The sequence below is a fragment of the Gavia stellata genome, chromosome 27, assembly GCF_030936135.1.
Source record: "Gavia stellata isolate bGavSte3 chromosome 27, bGavSte3.hap2, whole genome shotgun sequence".
NCBI classification, from domain to species: domain Eukaryota; kingdom Metazoa; phylum Chordata; class Aves; order Gaviiformes; family Gaviidae; genus Gavia; species Gavia stellata.
The window spans coordinates 6,195,444-6,214,028 of record NC_082620.1 but is presented as its reverse complement, the minus strand read 5'-3'; the positions used below and the strand labels follow the sequence as shown (position 1 = coordinate 6,214,028).

The 18,585-nt window shown below is 43.9% G+C and overlaps 1 protein-coding gene across 1 annotated transcript in view; it reads right to left on the bottom strand.

Annotated features, from left to right (window-relative positions):
* Positions 1-4,496: 4,496 nt before the first annotated feature.
* TTLL10 (tubulin tyrosine ligase like 10) overlaps positions 4,497-18,585 on the bottom strand; it is a 33,978-nt gene continuing 19,889 nt past the window's right edge. The window contains 4 exon segments of the mRNA XM_059829857.1: positions 4,497-4,960; positions 9,223-9,298; positions 9,447-9,533; positions 17,792-18,024. Coding sequence (XP_059685840.1) covers positions 4,497-4,960; positions 9,223-9,298; positions 9,447-9,533; positions 17,792-18,024 — 860 coding nt within the window.

Genomic DNA, 18,585 nt, shown 5'->3' with positions numbered 1-18,585 from the left:
TGCCATGTGCTGTGAGAATGGGGAGCTGAGCTCAGCTTTTCAAAAAAACAAAAAAAAAAAAAAAAAGGAGAGAGGGGCTGGGTGGATAAAGCATCATTATATGCATAGCAATAAGGAATGGGTTTGGAGGGAGTTTCGCTTTTTCTTCTCAACAAACCTGCCATTTAGAAACAGAAAAACTGCAAAGTCAGGCTGACGTTCAGCTCAGCTGCCCTGGCTTGTTGGGGTTTTTTCGTTGATGCTTTTTTTCCAACTTTGTTTGAGACCAGGGACCCTTCTTGTCATTATTCCCCTTTGCGTCTTCTGCGCGTGCCTCTGGTGCTCCCGCAGACTGATGCGTGCGTAGAAGGCGTCCCGCTGTCAGTCCCTTCAGTGCTACAGGAAATAGAACAGTACCCACAGGGCACTCCCACAGCTTTCACAGGCTCTCCGTATTTCCAAGATGTGTCCTGATGCTCATATTAAGGGAATAAGGCATTGTGCCTAGCAACCGTATCTACTACTCTTCTCTAAGCAGAGTTCTTTTTACTTCTGCCAAATTGCCCTCTTTTTATGCAGCAAAGGGCCATTACTCTTAATCCACGAAACACTCTCGTCCCCAATCCCTACAGACAGTGTTCGTTAGTCCAGTCTCAGTGCACAGAGGTGCCAATGTGAGACTGCCATGGCCGCATCATTTATGCATGCAGAGGTTTTTCTATGCCGGTTCTGTGATCCCCTCATCCCCTCCAGGGAAACCAGGGGAAGAAGGGAAGTAACATTTATCCTCCTTCTCTTCTATAACTCAGCAATCCTGGGGTACCTGGAATACAAAAGGGAGACTGCTGAAAGGCTCAAATGAGGATTGCGCTGTCTAGAGAAAGACATTCGGTTTAACCCTCTCTTCTCACCTAGTTTATAGAGTAGGAAAAGACAGTGGAAAACAGAGAAAAGCTCAACATTTGTTCTTGGTCCTTTTTTTCCCACCCCAGAAGAAAATGAACCAGAGCATCTGCCAGTGTACAGCAGCATAGCTCCAGTGACTTTATCATCAGCTGAAGGCTGTTCCCCTTACTGAACGTTGTGCCATGGAGGATTTTTTTTTCTGTTGGGTTAGTGCTTCTCCAGTTTCAGAGAGCTCTGACATGGCTAGAATTAGTTGTTTTGCCTGAATTTAAAGGGGCAGCGTTTCAACTGGAGTTGCTTGCTTTCTGTGAATTGACACTGATTTCAAATGAGAATCTAGCCTGTGGCTTCAACTAGTTAAAACTCACGTGTCTTTTTTCATATAATTATTTTTGTGTTATGTGCCTGCAATAATAGATTCAAAGCTCTGGATGCCTTCTGGTTTGGTCTTCTGGTGAAAGCTGCTTGGAGTAAACTCTTTTATGACCGAATCAGCTCTGGGCAAAAATGAGTTTTTACTCAACCTTCCCATGAAAGGTTATAAATATCTCACAGTACAGCTTCCTCACGATCTCTTACAGGTAATGCAAACAGTACAGGGCTTCTAAATTAAATCCTAACAGAATAATGAAATTTCTGTTAATCGCCTTACTAAATACTCAGAGGGGATTGATTATTCCAAGTCTGAATGACATGCTGTTTTCAGTAGGGCTCTGTGAAATTACAATAGCTGTGGAGCAGAAGTTCTTGCCTCCACAGATGTGTGTTGCAAAAGCACTCGAACAGAGAATCCCACGCAGTGGGACAGGGTGTTACCTCGGTGGGCCGGTCATGTAGCTGCTGTGCTCCAAGGCAGGCTTGGCGAGAGTGGGTAACGGATCGACCTGTCAGACTTTCATTGAGGTGACTCCGTGACCTCTCTCGGCAATCAAGTCCAGAGACGGATTTCAAATCAGAGAAGGAGAGAGATTTTGTTAGTTAAACTTTATATTATCCAATATGATTGTAAGGAAGAAGTTAATCTTCATATTATCCATTATGATTGTAAGGAAGAAGTGACTCTTCAGCCTCTTTTTAAGCGTTCATAAACTATCATCTCCACAGGCTGTGGTTTCTAGACCTCTCTATGCTCTTTCCAGTTGGTCTTTCTTGAAGCCTTCTTTGGAGTGGGTCTTGGCAAGCTTGAATAAAGCTGAAGGATTAATTTTATGATTCATGGATATGGTTTTATTGCTGAACATTTCTTCAGTAATTATGTCAAGAGGAGTTATCTTGTCTTTTTTGCTTTCTTGCCTTTCTTTTTTTTTGCATTATAGACTCTTGTAACTGGGTGAAATAATTGAAAGGGAAAATGAAGTGCAGAGAGTTATCCCTTCACTATAATGTATTCCTCCGTAGTCCTAGTTTTAATCTTCTAACTTCTCCGTTACTGTGTTTACTGCAACTGACATCCATATACCTTAGCTTCCCCTTCATCTAGAATGAGAGCAGCGATACTTCTCAACCCTAAAAGGATGTTGTGAGGCATAATTAGTACTTTCAATGTATTTTTTCCTTCTTTGATCCTCTTACTGTTAATCCTTATGTTGCTGAGAATTTTTCCCATAGGTATCCCTATGTGAAATTCGCTTAAAAAGAGAGAGTTTTCCTCCGTTGCTCTGGGAAATGTACAGATTCTTAATTGAGGTGAACTGGAGATTCAGCCAAGGAAAGGTGAAAGCATTGGACTGGATTTAATAGGATAAATCTTTTAAAGTGTAAGACTGTCTCTGCCTTGTAAGCAGTTTCGGTGTGGGATTTAATATACTCAGAAGTCTAAACACTGGTTAGTAAAGACACTTCTTACAGCTCCTTCTATGTTGGCCATGTTTATTCTTGGCTCTGTATTGACCCTTTTTTTTTTTTTAATGTTTTCAATAAGATTTCTGAATGTGACCTTTTGTAAAGGTAAAATAAACTTGAAAATTGAATGAAGTGCCTATGTGATATAATTAAGCAAACTGGAAAGGAAAGGTTTTATTCTTTAGGCTGTCCCAGTGTTCTTGAGCGCACTCAGTTTTACTTTCCTGATTCACTTCCCCTCTCTTCCAGAGCTCTGGCTATTTCAGCAATGTACCCCCAACCAAACTCTTCTTACATTGAATTTCAGATAGGTGCACTTGCACTTTTTTCCCTTTTTAAGCAAGTGGTTTAACGTTTCCTGGCTGCTGGCTAAACCAGCTTTTCAGCTACCCACCTCCAAAATAGCAGGAAACTGTGGCTGACAATTTTTTCCGTTCCTGACAATGGCAGAGAAGCAGCAACATTTGGGGTGAAAAAAATTCTACAGCGCTTACTATTTGAGGAATGAGAGATTTGAGTGTCTAGTCTGTGCCTCTGGCAACACGCGGCAAATCTTGGTGAGAAGTACAAGACTTTCTGGGCTGTGGGTGTTGAATAGCCAACCCTGCTGCCGGTTAATACTGAAACATGATGAACAGAGCCATATTATTCATTGGAAATTTGCTCAGGGGCTGTCTGAGTTTCTGTATGCCTACCTTGAAGAAGAGTTCCACTTCCTGCATACCTAACCACCTGACTTTACGGCTGCTTATTGATGGGAAAAGCAACCAATTTCCTGACTTCTTAAAGCTCCAATTCAGAGGGAAAAACCCGAAGTGTGACTCATTTAAGCCCTGGAGAATTTCAGTAAAAGAGCTGTTCTTTGCATCAAAGGAAATGAAAGCTATTGGCTCAGAACAGTGAGCTTGCAAGAAAACACTACATTTAAGTTTCCATTCAGAAACAACGATAGCTTTATTTTACCGGTGTGCAATTACTGCAATATTCAAATCAGATCATGGCTGAATTTTCAGCTCAGATCCCAGAGTTTATGGGGTTTTTCAAGTTCTGATTTGAACGTCAGCTTGATTTCCGTATATGGACCGTAGGTTAAAAAAGGCTTCTCCCTCAAATCATTTACATCCAATTAAATGTCTGTAACAGTTTTTTTTTTTTTGCTTGAATCTCTGTTCAAAAGAGGAGATAAAATATCCCTGAAAAATATCCCAAAGTTTCTAGGGGCTAAGTGATCAAGCAAATTTAGAAATACAATGTTTCATTAAAGTTATTGTCATACGTAAATAGTTAAAATATGATATATGGTGATATCTTAAAAAAAATAATAATAAAGGTTGCTTGACAGTGCTAGCAAAAAGGCAAATATGCAGCCTCCAAAATGACAACATCAAATTATGGCCTAACTGAGGGCATAATAAGTTTTACACTATATGTAGGTGAAGCTTAAAAGGTATATTTCATGTTTATGGAAAAAAAAAGCAATTGTTGGTGGGACAGTTGGTAGCACTTAGTCCTTGTTTTATTAGGAGTTGTCCAGCACTTATCTTAAGCTTGTCTTTGAGTTGTCCTATGAGCTGAGGAATCTAATCGTCAAAAAAGTTCTTGAGTTGCCAGTGCTGAGTAAAGACTTGTTGCCATCTAGTGGGAGTCTTTCCTAGATATGTGTTTTGCCATACTGCTCTGGGGAGTGTTTGCCCTCACCAGCAACCTTAATGCTGTCCTGACTTCACGCGCTTGAATCCATCCAAGAGGTAAGGATGTGGATGACTCCGTTACAGCCGCGGCTGGGCCTCCGAGCCGGGGATGGGAGCTGGGTTTGTGCTGCCGCCACCGAGCAGCCACGGACAGAGGTAGCTGCTGCTCCAAGGGCTGCGTCTCTCCGCCGTGGCAGGGGTGGGCTGGGCGTCGCGGTCCAGCGGAGGCTGTCCGCCCCTCGGGTAACGCTGACCAGCCCCGGCTCTGGGTAGCTGTTGACCTGGAGCTCTGCTGGCGGTGTCCGTCTCTGGCTGTAAGAGAAGCAGCTCTTGGGTGATGACTTGGGGTTGGACTTGGTGGTGTCTGTCTGTCTGGGAGGCTGAGTAATGTCTCTGCGCCCCTTCTGCTCCACGGAGGCAGGCTGCCTGCTCCCGGACTCGGAGGGCTCTGCGTGCAGCTGCGATGGCACGTCGCAGGGTTTGCCTGGCTCTTAACCCGTGTTGTGCGGCCAGCGCTGTTGCCTTTGCCTGTTGAGGAGATGCTGGATAAAAACACCATTGCACACAGATGCTGCAGCCTACATATGAGTGAGGACTCTGAAAAGCGGATAGCACTTAACTAAGAAATTTCTGGAACAATTCTGTTTGTACAACAGAGGCAGAAGAAATGTCCCACATACTGAAAAGTGTGCCTTTTCATTCTGCTTTCCATTCTACTTCAGAGAGCCTCACGAGCTGCCAGGGGGAGTTGAGTGTCTCAGACCTGGTCAGCAAAATCTTTCACCATCTTAAGAGCCAGTTCTTACAGCACATGTGCTTTAATAATACTTAGAAAGGAACACCACTGACAAATTTTAAGAAGCTACTAATATAATGTGTGTTTTGTGATTTCTTAGAAGCTGACATCACTTAGCTGTGCCTGGGGATCCCTTGTCCGCCCCCCAAAAAGGGGGAAGTGGCTGGCAGAGTGAGAACCTCGAACCCTGTGTTCAGTTTTGGGCCCCTCACTACAAGAAGGACATTGAGGTGCTGGAGCGTGTCCAGAGAAGGGCGACGGAGCTGGTGAGGGGTCTGGAGCACAAGTCTGATGAGGAGCGGCTGAGGGAGCTGGGGGTGTTCAGTCTGGAGAAGAGGGGGCTGAGGGGAGACCTCATCGCTCTCTACAACTGCCTGAAAGGGGGTTGTGGGGAGGGGGGTGTTGGTCTCTTCTCCCAAGTGACAAGTGACAGAACGAGAGGAAACGGCCTCAAGTTGCGCCAGGGGAGGTTCAGGCTGGATATTAGGAAAAATGTCTTTCCTGAGAGCGGTGAAGCACTGGAAGAGGCTGCCCAGGGAGGTGGTGGAGTCACCATCCCTGGAGGGGTTCAAGGAACATGTGGCCGTGGCACTGCAGGACATGGTTTAGTGGGCATGGTGGGGTTGGGTTGGTGGTTGGACTTGGTGACCTTACAGGTCTTTTCCAACCTTAATGATTCTGTGATTCTGTGAACTGAAACTGGCCTTCAGGAGGGAAACCTCTGATGGCTCTGAGTTCTGGGATCTTCCAGTGACCTAGCTCAGAAGTCAGAAACAAATTTAGCAGCTTTTCTCTGAGTAATGTATATTATATTCCTGATGCCAGATCCAGTGTTACCATTCAGCATTTTGTGCTTCTAATTTGAAACTGTATTCCTGAATTTTGACTTCTAAAGTGAAAAAGGTATGATGGCAAAATTTCAGGGCAGGGAAATGGCACCTAGCAGAGGAGAGGAGTTACCTTTATTTTCATTCACCTTCTCCAAAAGTATAATAAAAAAAATTCTTCTGGATCTACAGTTCTTCAGGATTTTCTCTGTGTGTAAATGTTTAAGAAACGTCACACTGTTAAAGTTTTAAACTTTGTTCAAAACAATGTTTGATACTTAGAAGTGGCTTGCTGTTGATAATCAGATAAAGACCTACCCACGCAGTTTTAGGAAATGCAGGGTAGCAGTTAGGAGAATAAGGTGATACCCTTTTATACGGCCGTTCGCTTACATACATAAATAACGATCACAGGTGTTTGGGGCCCCATTGAGCTCTGGGGATTTCTTCATCTTCTAGCTGCTAAAAAGAGTGAAAGAGTAACAGGTAAGAGAAATGCCTGAGGTATAGGAACAGCTTTTCTCATACTGAGGTTTTGCTCCAACAGAAGGCTACTAAGGATATGTGCAGGCGGTGTTTTGTTATGCTACCATGTCTGCTCATGTTTCCTGCAAATTATTAGTGTTTTGAAACTGAAGAAGGTAAACCAATATTTTCATAGGACTTCCTGTCCTTAATTTTTTTTCTCTCCTTTCCCAAGGAAAGGGAAATTAAGCAATTGTGTGATTACACACCTGTTTTACCAAATAACTTTTCAACTTACTGCCTCGTTTCAGCCCAACCTGGCAGAGGTGTTCAGTTCTTAAAAGCATTGGGAAAAGACACTCATAATTTATAGTGCTTGTGGGCATATCTTTGTGGGTTTTTTTCTTCTAAAATTGTTGATTTTTTTTTTTTTTTCCAGTATACACAGCTGCCTGTTTTCTTGATTTACATGTGGCCAGTGTAGGCTGCATAAAGGAAAAATAGGGATGCAACAGGGACCATGAGACAACAAAAAGCTTGTTCAGGTGAGTTTGCAGCTATACCGCGTATGTAACCTGGACGATTAACCTACAGGTAACTGAGAACTTCTGTTTGATATTAAATGCTTGGTTGTTTTGGTTTGTAGCAATGCTTCCTTTTCAGTGCTACATATATGTAGAGTGGGAAAAAAATTCTTGAGGTCTTCAAAATCCCATTGAAATATTTTCAGATCATCAAAATGAATAGATTTTATTCAACTTGGAGGTTTTTGGGTTGTTCTTCTTGGAGGGTAGAAGACAGCAATGACTATTTGGGGAAACAATTTTTGGTTTTTGAAAACTTCCAGGATTAACATTTCTTCTTGATTTGGGCAGGGAAGAAAAGGTATAGAAAAGGGACTGTTCACCATTAGGAATTGCACTGTGCCTGCCATTTCAAAGGAAGGCAATGGCTCTCCAAACCAGCAGTTAACCTGAATGCTGCTTTCTACGCATGATTTAGGTTCAGGTAAATGGGTTTTATTTGGAGTATTTACACAGTATTTTACAAAGTTTCTTTTTCTGATAAGAATCAGGCAATAAATTTAGTAAGAAAATGGAGAAAGATTTCTCCTTGAGGCATGTCTACAGCTGAGATCAGAATCACGACATCCTACACTGATTGCAGTGGCCCATTCAGAACAGCAGCCAGTGGAGAACAGTTCGTGTGCACACTCTTATTCACCTCTCAGTCTGAAAGAAGCTCGGTTTCCAATTTCCAGTCTATTCTTACTTATTCTTGCAGCTTCTTCACTTTCTGTTGGGATCATATTCAACATACCTTCTTCTTGTCACTGCATGCTAACGTCCTACTGATGTTGCCGGGTTTTCTTAGGGATGACCGGTGGTGGCTGGAGAGTCAGAGGATCAAGGATTTTCTCTGGCTGGAACATATATTCAGCATGTGAATATCCTAACTCTACCAAGAATTTACACAGAGCCATGCTTGACTATAGGATAGCCATATTGATTAATAAATATTCAGAGCCCAACATTTCTTCTGCTTTTAAAACATCCACTCCTGATTCACCTTTCTCTCCTCTGAGCGCAGATAGGGTTATCCACTGGGTAGGGTGTGCTATATGTGCTGGCCAAGAAAAAAATGATTGACTCTGAAAACTAGAACCTAGATAAGGTCCTACTTTGAAGGACCTACTTGGAACTAACTCTTGTTGACACGGGTATAACTTCCAGAGAACCAGGTCATAAGCTGGTAGTGCAGTCGTGGGTGTTTTAGGAGGTAGTGTGACATAATGTGTCTCTCTAGCTTCGTGAAATAGAGTCCAAGGACCTGCCTCCTCCCCTCAGTAGTTCTGCTTGTTTCAGTATGTAATTTCCATTGAAATCAGTGTAAGTTGGGTGCTTAGGTATCAGTCTTTCACTCCTAGAGTGGGCAGGTGTTTTGCCTAAGAGGGCCCAAATTCAACTCCTGCTGATGGACTGTTTTTCTTTTTTTAAATACCCACTGATAATTTACTGGCCAAATGGGTGAGTCTTATCAGGAGAAAGGCTTGAAGACAACTCCCTACTCGGGTGAGTCTTTTGTGGAAAAGGAGAAGAAAAGTTGGGAGGATGATACATCTTAGATAAAGCTATGGCTGGGAAAATCCCAGGCTTAAAAAAAGATATTGCTGCAGTAAAGTTCTCTGAAAAATACCTTCTGTAGGTAGAAGAGGCATTTTTCATAATCCTCTGCTGTGGAACAGGTGACAAGGATTGGTTCTGTCAGGCTTCCTGCAAGACATTAGCAGGGAACAGTTTGGTGATGGAAAAGGTGCAAAGTTTCCCATGACACACGGTTTATTAGCCTATAGTAAGGAAAGTCACAGGGACTGTCCCTTGTGGGAAGTCAACTTCACAAGATCACCCATCCTCAAGGCAAGCCTGAGCACCGGTATTGCTCAGTTTCTCCTTAGAATCACAAAATGGTTGAGGTTGGAAGGGACCTCTGGATGTCACCCGGTCCAACCTGCCCGCTCAAGCAGGACCACCCAGAGCCGGTGGCCCAGGACCACGTCCAGATGGCTTTTGAGTATCTCCAAGGCTGGAGACTCCCCAGCATCTTTGAGCAACCTGTCTCAGTGCTCAGTCACCCTCACAGCGAAAAGCTCTTTCCCTGTGTTGGGACTGAACCTCCTGTGTTTCATCGCTCTCATCTTTCTTTTTCAGTTACATACCCGTGATTTCAAACTGTAACCTCCCCAGCACAGCGGATTTCTCCTTTGCCTGGATTCCAGTCAGGGGGAGTTTTCCCTTCAAAGAAGAAAAGAAAAAAGGCGCTTTTCTTTCAGCTCCTCCCTTTTCTCCTTGCTATTAATTTTCATCACCCAGTGCTGCTCAGTAGCTCCAGCTCCTTTTAGTTCTTCACTTATTTGACCATTTCCAGTATTTCCTCTGTTACCTTGTATGTGATTGCTCTTCTGTCCTTATCCACAGAGAGGAAAAGCAGATCTTCTGGAAACAGGATCAGCAGTCTTTCCTCAGAGTCCTGTGGAAAAGAGGCATCTTAGAGACAGCAAAAACGTTCAGTAACTTCCACTCAGTGGATCCGTCTCAGTCAAAGGTAGAATATGAAGTTTAACGACTATGACGGTACACCAAAACTTGGAACTGTCTGCAGCACCCAGTTGCTCCTGTGCCAGCCACAGAGACCATTCTTTGCATTTCTTATTCAGGCTGGCTCTTCATTGCTTAGAAAACTGAGAGATCACCAAGTGGTGAAGTTTTTTTAGACTAGGTCAGGCACACATCTGCAAGGAGATGTTTAGAAATGTTGATCTTGCTGTGTGATTGGAAAGGGGTGGACTATCCCTCCCAGCTCTACTCCCTTGGAAGTCGAGTGCAACACATTGTCAGAAGCAGCTTTCAGAAATACAACTGCATTTTCTTTCATCTCTTTAATACTGTGAGACTTTGACGTAATTAGCCTTTTTTTTTTTTTAGTTTTCTCTAAGCAACAGTTCCATGTGAGCCTAAACTTTCACTGGTTCCAGTCTTCTTAAAGCCACCCACATGTCAGAGTGGTATACATTGTACATTACCCCCATGCAGCCACTAGCCACTTGCACCATGGTCAAATACTGTATCCTTCCCAGATGCTGGATAGGTTTTCCTTCCCACTTCAGAATGGTGTTACACAACAGATGTCTCATCAGCTCCCTTTTCTTCCACTGTTCATCACATGGCACCTTTTTTTTTTGTTGAGACAGAGTAAAATGAGGTAAGACTACAAGTATGATGTCTTTCAGGGTTATAGAGTGGTAAAAGAAAGGTATTTAGGATATATGCTTGGAAACTGGGAAACCCATGATGAAGTTCCTAGTTTGCTGTAGGTTTTCTACCTACTTGAACAAAATCATGTGTACTGTGGTGTCATGAGCAGCAGCTGAGACAACCAAAGAGCTTTGACTATTAAAAGGGAAAGGTCTCATTTTCCTTCTCCCCCTCAGAAGAGGTTGTTTGAGACAGTGGTTTGATCTGAATTCAAATTTCATCTAAGTTCAAAGCACTTTGGGCTTAGCATTCAAGTCCCTTTACTAGGGGATATTTTCCTTTTCCTTCAAAGTAGTGCTGTCCAGCTAACAGGGGAGTGGGGTTCGATGGGGGCTCATGGTATACCTGGCTATGCTGGATTTCTGCAATCTATGTTGAATCCTTCAAGCAGGACCACCTGAGTTAACTACTGTGAAATTAGTGGGCATCCACCAGCTACAACCAAATACGTGAACTGCAGGGAACATTAGAAATCAGCAGCTCTTATGGAGGGGTGGTCTGGGTTGCACTTTCTCCTCCCAAACTGAAGACAAGCATGCTCTTAGGAACAACTAAGGTACAGTGTTGCCCTAGAGTCTATCATAGAATCATAGAATCATTTACATTGGCAAAGACCTTTAAGATCATCAAGTCCAACCGTAAACCTAACCCTGTTAAGTCCACCACTAAACCGTGTCCCTAAGTGTCTTTTAAATACCTCCAGTGATGGTGACTCAACCACCTCCCTGGGCAGCCCCTTCCAGTGTCTGACAACCCTTTCAGTGAAGAAATTTTTCCTAATATCCAATCTAAACCTCCCCTGGCGCAACTTGAGGCCATTTCCTCTTGTCCTATCACTTGTCACTTGGGAGAAGAGACCAGCATGCCATGCTAGACATCAAGGACAGCAGAGTGGATGTTTAAAAAAGGGGAAACCTCAGCAGAACTGTTAGTAAACGACGCTAGGTAGGGGGGAAAGACAAGCTGGCTTTCCAGGTGACTCTCACCCTTTAGGAATCTGAGCGTACAAGGAGATGGGCAAAAGCTTTGGGAGGACTCACTGGGTTGCTGCGTGTGCATTCCCGAAGGCACAGCTGGATGGGTGTTTTCAGTGGCAGTGTAATCCTGCCATCTTGTGACCCTTGGGGATGTTGCAGTGTGCAGTGCATGTATCGAAGAGTAAGTCTTTATTTTCTGACTGTAACTAAGAGGAAGCTGAAATTTGGTTTACCGGTGTACTTACATCCCAGGAACAAAACCTATCAGTAATTTTTCTAAAATCTCTCATGAGCATAGAGTAGCAGTTGCAAATTTATCTTTGGCAAGTTTGCTTCCCAGAGCCTAGAACAGCATACTCAAGTAACACTACTGTCCATTTCCAGCCTGCATTCTAAAAATCCCTGAAAAACCCTGTCCGCTTTCAAAGCTGCCACTGTTTACTGTTCTCATCCTGTTCTCTATACATCTCTTCTGCATGCACTCACCAGAAAAGAGATATTATTGTTGGGACTGACTGGGCAGTGAGCATTTGCCATCTTGATTTGGTGCTGGAGGTGTTGAACCCACATGTTGAAGTCAGCTGGATTCTGGCAGCAGATGAGCCTGGATTCTATCATGGACCCTGCACGAAGAAACATACAACCCCTGGGGCTGAGGAAGGGCGGTTGTGATCTGCCTTTGAGCCTAGTGGGTGGATTCTGTGTGCTGCCCCTCCGCTCTGTCATTTGTGATTTCTACAGCCACATTCCACCTGTGCTCTGATATCTCGTGATGAAACAAGCTCATGTCTGTCTTGTGTTGTTTTTGATGGCGGATACTGGGACGGTTAGGTAGCCTCCTTGTTCTACATGCAGACATCAACATTTGCCTCCTGTTTAGTTTAAGCAGAAAATTAGAGTAAAGGGGAACCTGTAATTGCCTTGCATGTGAGGAATTCTATTTAACCCTAAAGCATTCTTGGTTTAAGGCTGTGCAGCAGTTGCATCCACCTGTAAAAACTAAGATTCCAAATTCCTTCCATCTAGCTATGTCTCATACCTCTGTGCAGCTATAGCATATGCTGCGTGTGAGAGTCCAGTCCAGAAAGGCATGGCATATTCTCCAGCATGGCTGAATGTTGGAGAGGAGGCATGTCCCTTCTTCAGTAGCCCTCTGCATGGCTGCATAACCCCTCTCATCTTCTAGCTACGTAGGCCAGTCCTTGAAGGCTAGAGCATGGGTATCACAGGCCCTTTCAGGAACTGCAGAACAGGCTTACCAGAAATTTCAAATGTGTGACCGATTGCGCTCGTAATCTCTCTCAGGCACATCCCAGCAAGAGGAAGGAGACCCTGGTGTGGTAGGGAATTGTGTTAGAAACTGGTTGGTAACAACAACTTCTCTGTGTCTCACTGCGGTCCCTCTGATGCACAGCAGAATGCTCTTCTGCAAGCCAGGCTAAAGCATTTCCCATCCTTCGAACCTCTGACTTTAAGGAAGTCTGTGTGGGATGACTTTCACATCATTGTCTGAAGACATAGGAAATTGGGGGTTTATTTGTGTTTCCCTACCCATAAAATGACTGTCCTCCTTCGTAAAGTGCTCTGAGGTATAGGGGTGAGCTCCACCAATAGACCAAGGCTGGTGTTGAAAAGTACTTTGTATAAACTAGATGGAATTTCATCTGCCTTGCAGCCTCCCCTCTTTAATTCCTGCCCCATGCCCCAAACCATGCTAGATGACTGCACTCATGTTCAGGACAGAGAGGCCCTAGTTTGCATTTTGGATCCTGTATTTCTTAAACTGATGATTTCTTTTCTGTATCCTCTTACACCACCAACCTTAACTAATGGAGGGACTTTGGTTTTTATCGACTCCAATGTTATACAGATCAAGGACCTTCTTTCTTGTAGGTACAAAGTTTCCTAGATTGGCTCTCTTTTTTTCTCACATTTAGGATCCACAGATGTATACCAAAGACAGCCATGAGGACACATTGCTGTGCTGAAGGCAGCTCTTCTGGATATGTCCCTCCTTCGTACACCATGTCTGCCCCCCGATACACCTTTCCAAACTCTCTCTCCTGTAATCTCCTGTTCTTATGACTTTCTTTCGATACCTCCTGGTTGATGCCTTGTTCACTTAGCTCGCTCGTACAGAGTTGCAGTCCCTCTCCCGGGGTAAACAAATTAAATTATAAGAGGCCAGCTAACATTATGGATCCTAGAAGTAGGGACAGAAATAGAAACTGGCACTTCCTCTTCAATCCCTGGAGCAGACTCCCTTCCCTGTTCAGAGTAAGCTGAGAAATGGAGAATTGTGAGCTACTGTGCTAGAAAATGTGCCAAAGCTCCCCTGAACTCTGTGAAGTGTCTCTGTCTTGGCTGATGGGACCTGCACGTGGTTGCTCCTTCCTGAGCCTTCCTCTTGGCAGGGCACCAAGCGTAGGTACTCTCTTTGCCATGCACATGCTAGAGCTACGAGCACAGAGATGTTTAGGAAATCTTGAATATGAACATGGATGCAACAGACACAAAGGGATTCTTGTGCTTTACCTCATAAACAAATGCCTTCTTTCTACGATCCACTGAAAGAATCAGCAAGTGGAAGGAGGACAGCACAATGTAGCGTTCACACATCTCCTGTTGAAATAAGATCAATTCTATCTTTCATCCCAAATGTTTCCATTTTTTTTTTTTAAAGGGAAATTATATTTCTTCAAAGCTCTTCACCTTCCCTCCCTTTCTGCTGATGCAGTACTTAGTGCATCTTTATGTACAGACAGTGCTGAAAGGCTGTCACGCGTAGGGACTGGTTGGTAACTAGGAACTATGCAGTGTTTAACTGCTGGACTGTCTTGCACGAGGTCACAGTTTGACTGAAGTTTTCTGCCAGTGCTTTGTAATTTTATATCATCTTTCCTTAAATGGCCTCTCCGTGCTCTCTGAGCACTAGTAAGCCAGACCATGGCATACCTGTCAGACAGGGTGGTTTTTCTCGTGTGTATGCAGCCAGATAAACAGTGCTGTGTGGTTAAAGAGACATGAACCCATGACAAAGTTAGAATAGATCTCATTTCCCTCCACTGACCTCATCAAAACCAAGGTAATGGCGATCACACCGCATTAGTTTTACCGGTCACCTCCAGGACCTATGGAGAGGGCTCGATTGCTACACATACAAATTTGCAACCAGAATAACCAGTCCTTATCTCTTTGGGGAAAAGAATACAAGAAACTTCTGACAAAAACCCCATTTTTCTTTCCCCAGGGAATGAATGAAAAGATTCATGCTGCTCAAGGAAGTGGCCATGAAATCCATTCAGCTTTTGCTGGCACTGGTGAAAAGAGTTGAACATATTAGCGTTAACTCTTGAAAACAAAGGTCAGGACAAATCATAGCTTTAGTCAAGCCCTGGGATTTGACAGTAATTTGGACTGGATGTATGAAATCCAGATTTACCCCCACCTTATCCCTTGCATATTACTCAGTGGTTATAGTAAGAGGATGATTACCTCCATGCAATAACTTCTCAGAAAAACCAGGGAGGACCAAATAATTTCTCCAAGAGAGTGGATGTTCATCCCTTCCCAACCACTAATAGGCTGTGTGATCAATAAGTTTGCTAGTTCCTCCCGTGTTCTTCCCCACAGTACTTCGGTCTGAAACAAACAAACATCAGCATGCATTTCTTCTGGTAATCTTACCAGAATATCCTGTAAAGTAAGACAATTAGAGGTGGAAAAATGGAAACAAGAGCCAAACAGTAATGATTTATAACACTAGCTAGAAGAGAGAAGGGGTGGTTTTGCAGCCCAGACAGTGGGAGAATTGGATTTTGACCATATATGTCAATTTGCATAAATCACTTCCCTGCTCTCTGCGCATCTTCTCTCAACAATGGTGATAGAACATGGTCCCAGGAAAAAATCCTAAACGGACTTGTTACGACAAACTTTCTTGCATGTGAATTTGTAGAACAAAAGCTGAAAATCTATACCTGGGCCTCAAAAGAGAGAACTGTTAGTTACTTGCTTTCAAAACAATGCCATAGCATGTCATAGCCTCTGGCACTTTCCTGTAATGGGATACTGCATCAGGATAATGCTGTGATGGATGAGATAAACAGGCCTCTGATTTCTTCCTTGATTCTACATATAAATCTTCACTGGCATGATCCTGCTCATACTCACATCTTCCGTTTCTGCTAGGATTGCGGGGTCCTTAGGATGGAGCGATGCCTCACTCTGGCCTTCTGAGTTGGACCACGTTCTGAAATGGAAGAGAATGTGGAAAGGCATAGAAAAGCACTCACGTGTTGCATTTTTTTAAAAGAGAGAGAGATTAATGCTCAGTGAGCAGACAAATTTATGGATATCTGGCAGAAATTTGGTGTATTTTAAAATATGCTTTTTTTGACAGGAATATCGGATGGTAACAGCTCAGTGAACTCTAGGAAAAAAAAACGCGGCAGATGCAGAAACAGCAAGCAGGCATGTCAGGGAATAACACACCTGAACTTTTGGGGAACATACCACTAAATGACCCCTCACATTAAGCAGAGACTAGGTCCTAAATTCAACAGAGCACTTAGACTCCTAGTTTTCCACTGGCATTACACAGAAAAGAGGGTAGGGATGGTGACGGCACTCTCAGTGTGCCTGCCTTAATGGACAAGGAAGGAATAACCGTTTCTTGTAATACGGTGAAATTACGGAAGGAAATGCGTAACGTAGCTCAACACTTGGGCTAAAGTAAAGAATACTGAGGTGGTACGGTAAGAGTCTTCACATACATAAAAGACCACAAGAAAGAGGAGGGGAACATTCTTTTTCTTTCTCTCTGTGGTGCGTAAGACAGAGACAACGACCTTACCTGCATTAAAGGTTAGCTATTAGGAGGAAACAGTGGCTTCCCTGGGACATTGCAGAACCTTCATCAGTGGAGGTTTTCAAGGAGAGGTTAGACAAGCGTCTGTTAAGCGAGGTTTAGGAAGAGCTGATGCTGCTCCAGAGGTGGAAGCAGGACTAAAGGCTTCCTGAGCTGCTTTTCAGGCCTCTGATCTGTCTCTGACATGTGACAGTCTGATTGCAAACATCCATTTCTGACAGAACATGAGCAGTGCGTGCCAGAGCCCCAGGAGTTAGTTGCGATTGCCCGCCCAGAACAGAGAGAGTTACATCAATGGCAGGAAGGAATGTTTGCCCCTTCAGTTTCTCAAATGCAGACCCTCTATCTTAAAAGACTGTGACACCTGGAGGGTCATATTGAGAAGTAAGCAAGGTCTAGCAAGAAGATCAAATGAATCTGACATTTAGGTGTTACTGTAAATTCTGGCTAGAGAAAGGGAAGAAGGGAAAGCTTTTCTTTTAAGGGAGTCATATTTAGAAAGCAAATACAGCCACTGAGTTTCAGTCTCAAGCACCAAACATCTTTCTGTTTGAGAGGAGCTGACTGGCTTTTTTCACATGCCCCCAAAATCGCTGCCTACCTGGTCCTGCCTGTCTTCAGTAGCTCCACCTCATCCTGGCCTGTTCCTGCAGACCCAGCCTGCCTGGAGCTCAGGCTGCAGCATCCCATGCTCGGTCCCTGGCTCCCCGTCCACAGATGCTCGCTTCAGAGTGATGCTGCAGTCGCAGGATCACGTGGATGTGCCTGGGCAACAGGCAATTAGAGTAAGCACAGGAGGGGAAGGAAGCATGTATGTACTCTTCAACTTACTGCTCATTTACATTCCTCTTGGGTTAGAAGCAGCAGCGTCTGAGATGTAAAAGCATTTCCTGTTGGTTTTAAACCTCTCTCCCTTCCTCCCCGTCTCCTTGGTCCCCCAAGCGTCATCGTTTCCTGCTGAGATGGTGGCCTGATACGATAAGGACGTGCTGCTGCTTGGCTGTCACCTCAAGCAAATGAAAAATGAAAGAGAGTCTTAAGATAACGAGGTTAAACGTGCAAGATACAGAGGACGTAATGCGTGAGGGAGCTGGGCATACAGCTACCAATGACGGGGCAAAGCGGGGGACTTCCACTGTTAAGCCTTAGGTTTAGTCTTTGCAGCTTCTCTCCCTCCCTTTTTGCACAAGGACTGTGTACGTAAAAAGATTGGTCTGTTTCTGCATTGCGCCGGTCAGATCAACATTGTTTTTGAAAGGAATGAGTTTTAATGTGGTAACAGTTGTCTCATTTTCTGTAACTTTCCTATAATTGCTGGCTGGCTGGTTGAAGTATAGCTTTCCGCAGAAGAACTAAGAACTTATAGAAATATTTACTGGTTTTCCAGTTGAAGTTGATACCCGTTTGTTTATATAAGGTGAAAATGAGCTGGACATGCACAGCACGTACAAGTTTAGCTTTTATTTTCTTTTCCTGTCTTCTGAACTTGTGAAAGCCCTCTTGCTCTGTCATGGTTCAGAGGGTTTTTCCATGATGGTCAAAGAGCTGCATGTGTGGTATAGTTAGGACAGTTTGTTGACAATTCTTTCTGGCCAACAAGGCAACCTTTTTTCTAGAGTAACCAGCCTTCTTGGAAGAGTTCTCCAGCACTTCGGCAGGGCTCTGACTGAGGTGGCTGGTACTCCCTGTTTGTGGTCGCAGAAATCGTCCGGTACACAGGCCAGTTCTGAGCTTCGAGGGTTGTTTCTGGCCAAGGTCTGCAGCATCCTCGTGATAGAGAAGCACAAAACGGTAGAGCGTCTCTAAAGGCAAAACACTCTGGCCTTTGAGGCGCTTGTTGAAGACCTTGAGAACCAAATCTGGAAAAGAAGATGCAGTCATGAGATGGTCTAAACGCTCTGACGCTAAAATACACCCAAGCAGTCACGTGTATGCACAGAGCAGCTGTGTGCGTGGGAAGGATGAGGGGTGGGGAGGGGAAGTGGTTTCCAACCTGTGATCTGTGGACTATTACTATTAAGACAATTTTAAAAAACCAACAAAACCTGACACTTTTCTTGCATTCGCTTCAGCCAGCTCCACTGGAAACATTTTAGGAAATTGGTAGGAAAAATGTTGTAAAACTGCTTACCACACATTACAGGACATGAATACACCCCAAAATAAACATGCATATGCACAGGAAGGTAACTCTATCTATGCAAGTAAGCGTAAGTAGGCTATTGCTAATACCCCTCACGCAGGCATAGACTCTCCCTTTACTACTTCTTACACATACAGTGCTATCACAGAAAATCGGGGTGAAAAAGATTTTGGTCCTCAAGGCAGGGGCAGTTCTAGTTAATGTATATCAGACTACATAAGGATTTTTCCAGTCTTTGTATAGTTCACATAACAGTTGCTAGCTGTATTTTTGAAGT